Source organism: Penaeus japonicus, unplaced genomic scaffold (assembly GCF_977035675.1).
Source record: "Penaeus japonicus unplaced genomic scaffold, GWHDUDI00000001_assembly GWHDUDI00000008, whole genome shotgun sequence".
NCBI lineage: Eukaryota > Metazoa > Arthropoda > Malacostraca > Decapoda > Penaeidae > Penaeus > Penaeus japonicus.
The window spans coordinates 19,311,810-19,321,809 of record NW_028234410.1 but is presented as its reverse complement, the minus strand read 5'-3'; the positions used below and the strand labels follow the sequence as shown (position 1 = coordinate 19,321,809).

Here is a 10,000-nt window from a genome sequence, read left to right as displayed (position 1 = left end):
GCCTCCCAGCATGTGGTGTGCACTAAGCGATCGCTAGCCTGGGCTCTGAGGCATGCGCAGGTTGCCCATGCTTCCAGTGTAGAATACAAGCCAATCAAATCTGTCTTGGTTGCAAACAGAGGTCAGTTAGTGTTCTTGGAAGGTTTCAGTATACATTAGTATGCTGTTTAGGGAAAAATAAACTTGTTGTCCAGAGTTTGATTATTTAGTATTAAATGTATTAATTCATTTATGTTTTGAGATAGGTTATGTTTAGCATAAAATATCACAGCTTTTGTCTCTTGAGCAATTAGACCAGTCAGAGTTTAGTTGTAGCAGGAACTACCACTGAGTTATTAGCCATTTAATATTTGTTGTACTGATTCTTTGTTGCTATACAATGTTATTTTCACATCCACTTTTTTTCAGGTGAAATTGCAATTAGAGTCTTCAGAGCATGTACAGAATTAGGCATTAGATCAGTAGCTGTTTACAGTGAACAGGACAAAATGCACATGCACCGACAGAAAGCTGATGAATCTTACCTGATTGGCAAAGGGCTCCCACCAGTCGAGGCTTATTTAAGCATCCCTGAGATTATACGTGTTGCAAAGGTAAGAGGTGGAGTTTTAGATTTTAGGGACAACTTTTTTACTTTTGATATGATTATTTTTCTCCTGGTTATGGTTATTGCATCTTAAAGATGCTTCAGTTTTCATCTTATAGTTGACAATCATATTTTCTCTTTAACGAGAAACACATGTTAATATTTTTTGCTATTTACGTTTTTTTATAATGTGGAAATGTATATTGAAGAGAATGATTAGGAACTTTGCCTTGACTTTTACTAAAATATTCAATTATTCATCTTTTCAGGAAAATAATGTAGATGCAGTTCATCCTGGTTATGGCTTCCTCTCTGAGCGCTCAGACTTTGCCCAAGCTTGTCTTGATAATGGTCTCAGTTTCATTGGACCTTCCCCAGAGGTTGTTAGAAAGATGGGTGACAAAGTGGCTGCCAGACAGACTGCCATAAAAGCAGGTAATACAAAATACTTTCTTTTGTTTTGATGGAAATATTGACTGTGTTTCAGGAATTGTTCATGCTGTACTTTACTTATTTTTTCCTTGTGATTAAATATGTATAGTTTCATGGAGAAGATGACAATAGAATTCTTAAGAAGATTATCCATTGAACAGGTGTTCAAGTAGTCCCAGGAACCGACAATCCAATTGTATCCCCTGAAGCAGCACATGATTTCTGTGTAAAGTATGGCCTGCCTGTGATGCTCAAAGCTGCCTATGGTGGAGGTGGAAGAGGCATGAGGGTTGTAAGGGAACTAGGTGTAAGTATGAGACTTCAGTTTGAATCTGATCCATGGGAGCATTTTGAAATTGGAACTTGTTAATCTTGTAAGAGGTTAGAGATAGTATTACTTATATTATTGGCAAGTTGTGGTATGCTGATCTTTAAAAACTAAAATTTTATTATTTTCTCATACATCAGGAAGTGAAAGAAAGTTTTGCACTAGCATCCAGAGAGGCTGAAGCAGCTTTTGGAAATGGCGCCATGTTCATCGAAAAATTCATCGAAAACCCACGACACATTGAGCTGCAGGTCCTTGGAGATAGAGCTGGGAATGTTGTGCACTTGTTTGAGCGTGATTGCTCAGTCCAGCGAAGGCACCAGAAGTTGGTTGAAGTGGCTCCTGCACCAAACTTGGACCAGAGAGTATGTGGCAAAAAGGGAAAATTTGTCTTCATTTCATTATTATATAAAAAATTACTTCATGCTGGAGAGCTTTCTATTATTCCTTGTTCTTGTTTTTTTTTTTTTTTTTTTTTCATTTTTTTTTTTTTCTTTATTTCTTTTTTTTTTTTTTTTTTTTTTTTTCTTGCAATATTGTACAAATGATATTCAAGGTCTTTTGCTCTTATTTTGTAGGTTCGTGAGGCAATGGCAGCTGATGCAGTTAAGTTGTGTAAGAGTGTTGGTTACGAAAATGCTGGAACTGTAGAATTCTTATTGGACAATCAGGGTAATTATTTCTTCATTGAAGTGAATGCACGCCTTCAGGTAGAACACACAGTTACTGAAGAAATTACAGGGTAAGTAAGTCTGGTGATACTGCTTCTTTGTCTTAAATTATCCTAAGGAGTCAAAACTGTTAAGTGGATTCTCTTATGCTTACAAATAAATCCAAAAAACTATTTTAGAATTAGCATACAATATTAGGTCATAACTTGAATAATTTTTGTCTGTTACTTGAATTCCAGGATTGACTTGGTGCAGTCTCAGATCCGCATAGCAGAAGGCATGACACTTCCAGAGTTAGGCATGAGTCAGGAAAACATCACCGCTCAAGGATGTTCTATTCAATGTCGTGTCACAACTGAAGATCCTGCCAAAAATTTCCGCCCAGATACAGGCAGATTAGAGGTATGTTCAAGCTGATATTAGAAGAAAAATTGATTGACAGGTAGGGCAGATCTATATGATAAAACTGCTGCAGTAAAAAAGAAATAGAAATTTGCACAAAGGATATTAAGATTTATTGCTTCCCATCTTGTAATATTTTTCATTTCATTTGTTTCTCTGTCTGTTTAGAGATTTGTTTTTTCAAGTTTTATGCATTTTATTTTTAATTAAAGCCACTTGATAATATCCTGTGTTATGATAGATATTAGTCACTTTTAGTCAATGTTATCATAATATTTTGACATTTACATAAGAAAAAATTAGATATCAAAATTAAGACGATAAAAGTAGCAGTCACTCTTTTACAGTAACAAATTTTGTGAAATATAAACATCATTGTTTTGTGACTAACTTGTTTACTAAGCTCTGTTATGTGTTACTGATCAATGATAAAGTATTTTTTCACACATTAAAGACTTGTATTTATTTGACCTTGTAATGGACATCTTTCCTTCGGCAGGTCTTCCGTAGTGGTGAAGGCATGGGAATCCGTCTCGATGGGGCCTCAGCTTTTGCTGGTGCCATCATTTCCCCATATTATGATTCACTGCTCGTCAAAGTCATTTCCAGAGCTCCAGACCTCCATGCCTCTGCTGCCAAGATGAACCGTTCCCTCCGAGAATTTAGGATTCGTGGAGTCAAGGTGAGGGAGTCACATCCTGTTTGACTACCAGTAGATGATGATATTTAGGTTGTTTGGCTTATGTTCCTTATCATGTGTATAAATATCTGACAAGCAGCTAGCCTGGTATATCCTTTAACATTTAATATAAAGTTTATAACATTTAGAACTAAAATCTGTTCAAACGAAAGCTAGAAACAAAGGAAATATTTTTCATAATCTTTACTATTTCTTTCCAGACTAACATTCCATTCCTGCTCAATGTGTTGGAGAATCAGAAATTCCTGAACGGCACAATCGACACAACCTTTATCGATGAGCACCCACAGCTTTTCCAGTTTGCCCCTTCCCAGAACCGAGCCCAGAAACTCCTGAACTACCTGGGTAATGTTCTCGTCAATGGACCCATGACTCCCCTTGCCACAGGACTCCAGCCTGCTGATGTCCAGCCTGTAGTACCTGAAGTTCCAACTGGTATGTAACATTGATGCACACAAGTAAATTACCATAAAAATTATATAAATAATGGTAGATTTAGAATTAAAACCATGATTGAAGATGGAAACTTGTATATGCTATCTTAGTGAGACATACATAAAATAATGGAAGAGTAGAATGTGGTGACATAGTTTAGTAAAAAAAAATTTAAAGTAATATAGCATCAAAAGCTTGATTTTTATGTGATAGATCCAAGAATAGAAATGTGTCATAGTTAGATGTAAATGTAGTTTTCCATGTTTGAATTTTATAGCTTAAACATTTTATGATGTACAATGAAACTTTTAGAGATGGTGAGGGAAGTGCCAAAGGGTAGACAATATTGCAAGTAATTAGATCAAGAAAGCTATTCGTCTCTGTTACCATATTATTTCTTAGAGGAATAACTTTGAAGAATTTTAGAGAAACCTTTATTCATTTATATGTTTATTTATTTATTTATTTATATATTACATTATGAAAACTACGTCATAGAAAACCATACAATATAGATACTGGAAAGTGACGGAAAGAGGGCATATGAGAATATAACTCTGGCATTTTTAACATCTGTGTACTTCTTCCTTTACATGAAAGTACTGCAGAGTTTTGGGCCAAGGAGACTTAATGTTGAAAGAAATACTGTTGTAACAATTCTTAGAGTTCTGGACAACAACATTTCAGTTAGTGGAGAGGCAGCCATTGGATATGTAAAGAAAGGTAAATAAAGGATAAAAGGCTTTATGATATACTATGTTGAATATATTTGCCTACGCACAGTATGATATATAATTTGTATCTGTCATATAAGTGTGTTTGTTGATATAAACAGAAAGGATAAAGTTTTGCAAGGTATCTTGTCATAGAAAAATATCAATGAATATATAAATATCATGTTATGTAGATATGTAGAAATTTATCATTTCATATGTACAAGTTCAAGCAATGCATCAGACTAACTTTCATTCAAAGGAAATGATACTCATTGGTAATACATTATCGCACTACTTTTTATTAACTCATTGATATTCATGTTTAATTTTTTTTTTTCATAAACAATAAGCTTTGTAAATCAATAATAGCATATCTGTACCAACTCTAGCAAAGAATGGATGTTTTTTAAACACTGCTTTATTGAATATCAGTGAATTCACTATAATCTTCCTGTAAATGTCATTTTTTTGAGTCTGTAAGAACTTCTATAGTAGATGTTTGCCATACAGCACATATATTATCAGCAGTAATTTTGAAGTTATAGAATCCAACTGTCCCTTCCATATATATTTCACATTCTGTGATTTCACATTCAGTTTCCATGGCATCTCATGTTTGGGGAAGAAGTGTACTTCTTTAATGTGGTGATATAAGAATTAGGAAAAATCATACTGAATGTAATGTGGCATAGCTAGTAAAGATATTATCACTAAGTACATTTATAGTATAACAATAATTTTCACATTCTGGAGTAATTTTGATGGTTATCTAAGATGATAACTGAAAGAAAACAGAATCAAAATAAATGGTTTCTAAAAATTACACACATTATAGAGTGAGAACTTCACCAAATTTCATTCACAAAAGTGAAGTTGAAGGCTTTAGTGTAATGACATGTTACCTTACTCCTGTATAGAGCACTTGGGACTTAAATTTTGTTGTAGAACTTTTATTTTAATAAGTATGGAAACATGTATTGAAATTATACTTTTGCTTATTTTTCTTTCATTTATAGATATAGACATGTTAGTAGGTTGTCCACTAACAATTCAATCATTATTGCATGTCTCATTGCAAAGTAACAGTATTAAAATTTTAGCTTTAGATTTTGTCCTGTTTGTATATTATTGATCTACCATGATATTTTATTTTTTCTTTATTGTTTAATTTAATTTTAGGGAAGTACAAGACAATAGTGAAAAGAACAGTAATTCAAGATACTTGCATGTAGCATTTGCAATTTCATTATATATGATGCTTTGGTTTTGCTTTTATTTATCTGTTTTCGGTATTACTTTCTTTTAAAGAAGTGAATATGCATGTCAGTTGTTTGAACCTTTTCAGGTATTTTAGTACCCTTTTTCCATGAAATACAAGAGCTTATAAAAAAGGTAAAAAGTTATTGCTTGTGTATGCTTACACACTCAGGTACTGGTTCTTTTTGCTTTGTGGGTTTACCTCTATTCTCAGATTGAATAGAAATGAAGCTTTGACTAATGAATCTGCAAAGCCCTTTTTCTTCTATGAGAAGTAAGGCTAGTTTCCGTTTCAGAACAAGCACTGGAACAAATCTATGTACCATTTTTCAAGATCCTAAACACTTTTTTTGTAGCCTTTGGTTACAAAGCTGCAATTACTTGGAAAACAGGTTCCAAACTTCTAGCTATGCCTTTGGTATTGTTAAAAGAAAATATGAAGGGATCAAAAGAGAAGGGGGGAAAAAGCTGCAGTTTGTTTTTTGTACCACTAACAACACCAATATTATTATTTTGACCTGTAACACTGGAACTACCAGCAATATTTATTTAATCACTTCCCAAGCAGCTGTGGCTAGCAGCTCTTTTGAAATGATAAATTAGTAGTTGAGAGACGATTTTCAGTAGTCATAGATATAGAAATACACTTAGGATCAAAGGATGAAATAAAGATTTTGTACTGGTGTGGGGCACTACTTAGAAGCACCAAGTAGTCAAAATACTATCATGTTTCAGTTGAATATGTTCGTTATACTAAGGAAGGAAATGCTGTACATTTAAAAATTCAGAGAAAATTAGATAGTAGGGAAGCAAATCATGAGATTACAGTAACCATGAATGATAGTCTTCAATCACAAAACTTTAATAGTCAGAAGTAAAAAATTGTACTTTTAAGTAAAGAGGGTCTTCTGATTTAAGACTATTGGATAGGAGGAGATTCAGAATGAAGTTATTGGAAACATGAGAACATAGTTATTGGAAAGAGAGGAACTTCTTGTCGATGAAATGGCAAGAGATTTTAAATGTTCCTCATTTACCTCTCTCATAGCAAGCAGTGATGCAGGTGGAACTTGGAAATCTGGTATGTTCATTAACTATGTGATCGGATTACCACTCTTTTGACACTGTTCCGTTTTAAGGATATTTTCATTCACTTGAAGGTGTTCCTCATAGTGCATGTCCTAAACTGCCTGATATGATTGTCATTCATAATTTTTGTAGTCTTGTTTTCATCTTACGTCTTACATCACTTTATTGTTTGTTTGTTTTTTGTTTTTGTTTTTTTATCCAATCCATCATTTTCTTAAATATAGCACATCATTTCCCATTTTTGAAGATGTTATTGCAAATAACAAAATCAAAGCTTTTAGAGAAATTTCTTTTTAAAGGGCTTGATATGTGAAGAGAAAAGTTGAATGTACAATGCAATACTTATATCAGATTGTGACTGATGTTTATATTTTTAATTACTTTATACATTTTTTCTGTTATTTTTAAGATTTTCTTTTAACCCGTTGCCGACTGGGGCTGTTTTGGCTCCAAATGGTTAAAATGGCAGGATATTTGAAACGTGTAAGCCCAATGCCTCGGGCTATTCATCCATTCTAGCCGCAGCCAAGCACTGCATGCCCGATCACCTGGCACGCAGGCCAGGAGGATAGCCAAGACAAAATATCTCGTCCCCAGTGCCTGGTGCTGCCACCACTTGACGTGATATCTTGTCACCCGTCGTTAACGGGTTAAGATTTGCCGAGCTGCCTGTAGCTTGTTTAACCACTCAGAGGCAGGATAGCTTATGAGTCATTAGTTCTATACAGTAGTCCAAAAATTAGGTATTACACTATCAATATCTACAGAATCACCTATTAGAATCACTAGCAGGAACCAGTTAATATTTCACAAAAATAAAAATTCTTTAATGAAATTTGTATGGAATGAAGTAGGAAAATATATGAAAAGGGAGTTTAAGAAATATTTAAGTTTCCTCATAGATGGATTATGTTGTTATTGCTTTTCTCTCTTTTTATTTTTCATTTTCTTTGTAAACCAATTCAAAAAGTAGATTTAATGTTGACTGGAACTTACAGTCTTTCTGATATGATTGAGCCATGAATTATCCTGCCTTCACTGGAAAAAGTCCATTTCATGGTCACATTGTATCATTATATGATTTATTTTGTGTGTGACTATATTGATTTATGATTAATTTATAATAAAAACTTATAATGACATTGTTCCAATCATTGAGGCATGATATTTTGATACTATTGTTATGTCACCTTTATATTTATCATAGAAATTCACCATTTATAGATGCACATATGTAACTATAATTATTTCCTTGTAAAGTAAGCAAAAGAAAGCCTCTTTGAAAAAAAATATTTCCTCAACAACTTTTTGATATTCTTTCATTGTTCGACAGCGGTCGATCCTCCAAGGGGCTTCCGTGATATCCTCCTGGCAGAAGGACCTGAGGGCTTTGCGAAGGCTGTGAGGAACCACAAGGGATTGCTCCTGATGGACACCACATTCAGGGATGCGCATCAGTCTCTTCTCGCCACCAGAGTCAGAACGCATGACCTACTGAAGGTAAAGAGTTGTAGATTAGTTTATGAATTTGATTTTGATTTTTTCATGCATCATGGTTATATTTATATTTTTTTATTGTTATCATATTTTTGTTTTGGTTAGTGTATGAAGATGTTTTGAAGGGAAGTTAATATTTATGTTTATAAAAATATATTCAATTTTATTAAAGTAAATTTTTATTTTAGGATTTTTTCTTTTTTTTAAGAATAATGGATAAGCAGATGTTGGGGCGATATGTCTCATAATATTTAGCATAGATAAAGTTATCCATTCAAAGACTATTTAGGTTGTGTTTTTAGGTTTGAACTTTCATTGCTTAATTTTAAACACAACACAACTGTTCCTTCTAAACACTGAATTGGATGATACATTATGGTAGGAAGTTATGCAATTGCTTTGTTCATGATTTAGAGAATCCCACTTTCTAATTATCCAAACATGGTTGTTTGCGAACTAACAAGCCAAACGACCTAGCGGGCGGCCTGCGACACTAGCAGCACTGGCTAAAAATTAGAGGGATGGGGGAAGGGTTTTCTCTGCCCTCTGGGTAGCGCAGACTAGCCAGAAAAATATTTTTCCATAAATCCAATATAAAATATGGGTTTAGGCTGACTTTGGAAGTTTTGGAGCTAACACCGTTTTAGCCATAATACTTCTTGACCGTGTGCGCACTTCAACTGTGTGCAGATCCTGATGTCGCATCATGTACGCATTGACTCCTGTCTTTTAGGCCTGATTGATGCCGACATGTATGTCATGACACCCGTATGCAATGGGTTAAAAGTCACTTAGACTTTTTTATATGATTGATGTGCCAGAGATTAATTTGATCTTTTATGATGTCTGCATACCTTCTTTCTCCAAAACATTGTCTAGATATGACTATATAGAAGGATGTGGATGCTATACGAACTTTGCATAAGAAAAGTTTAACCAAAGTATTAAATGCAGACTGATTGATGATAAGACTTAATAAACATCTCCTTTCTTTCAGATCTCACCCTTCGTTGCACATAACTTCAACAACCTCTACTCCCTTGAGAACTGGGGAGGTGCCACTTTCGATGTGGCACTCCGGTTCCTCCATGAGTGCCCCTGGGAGAGGCTGGAAAGGATGCGGAAGCTTATCCCCAATGTACCCTTCCAGATGCTCTTGAGAGGAGCCAATGGTGTGGGCTATACTAGCTACCCTGACAATGCAGTTTACAAGTAAGGGCTTTAGTGATTATGGTTTATGCCAGTGTTCTTATATTCTGTTGATGTTATTGTTTTTTAAATGTTACTTTCTCTTAACCCATTCGCACCGGTTGACTTGCTATCATGGGGTCGAAGAATGTCCTGAGACGTGGTACAATAGATCGCTAGGTTGTTCTCAAATATAATCATTTTACATAATTTCTTAGACAATTATTTTAGTTCAGGTGTTTAACCCATTCGCGCCGGTTGATGTGCTGACACGTGGTCGAAAAAAGCCCCGGACCCGGGTGACGTCCTGGCACGTGCTACATTTTCGGCCCGCACGCCGGGAGGCCAGTAGCGACGTGCTGAAACGTCCGCATTAGAATGATAGATTATTCTTAGTACAATTCGATTTTCATACTTGATTTGTCTTAGCTACTTTAGTTTATCCTTCTAAATAGTAGAAAATGGGATATAACGTAATATGAATGACGTCACAGGTACATACGTAATCTTGATTACGGCATGGTGATTTCTGTTTCTGAGTCGAAAGACTATCGTAAAATCAATTGTAATTGGCCGAGGAATAAAAAAAAAAAAATAATAATAAAATTATATAACATCTTTTTGTTGCCCCACTAAAAGAAAATGACACTTGAAAAAACATTGCTGTTACTTGCATTCACTTGTATGCACATGTATGGT

General features: G+C 34.6%; 1 protein-coding gene across 1 annotated transcript in view; it reads left to right on the top strand.

Moving 5' to 3' along the window:
• PCB (Pyruvate carboxylase) overlaps nt 1–10,000 on the top strand; it is a 38,902-nt gene that overhangs the window by 19,901 nt on the left and 9,001 nt on the right. The window contains exons 2-13 of the mRNA XM_086538842.1: nt 1–121; nt 409–593; nt 856–1,021; nt 1,180–1,325; nt 1,487–1,711; nt 1,925–2,088; nt 2,257–2,419; nt 2,919–3,101; nt 3,320–3,554; nt 4,242–4,277; nt 7,950–8,116; nt 9,111–9,325. The exon at nt 1–121 is cut by the window's left edge and continues 69 nt beyond it. Of these exons, the coding sequence (XP_086394968.1) occupies nt 1–121; nt 409–593; nt 856–1,021; nt 1,180–1,325; nt 1,487–1,711; nt 1,925–2,088; nt 2,257–2,419; nt 2,919–3,101; nt 3,320–3,554; nt 4,242–4,277; nt 7,950–8,116; nt 9,111–9,325 (2,006 nt within the window). The remainder of the gene's footprint in view (nt 122–408; nt 594–855; nt 1,022–1,179; nt 1,326–1,486; nt 1,712–1,924; nt 2,089–2,256; nt 2,420–2,918; nt 3,102–3,319; nt 3,555–4,241; nt 4,278–7,949; nt 8,117–9,110; nt 9,326–10,000) is intronic.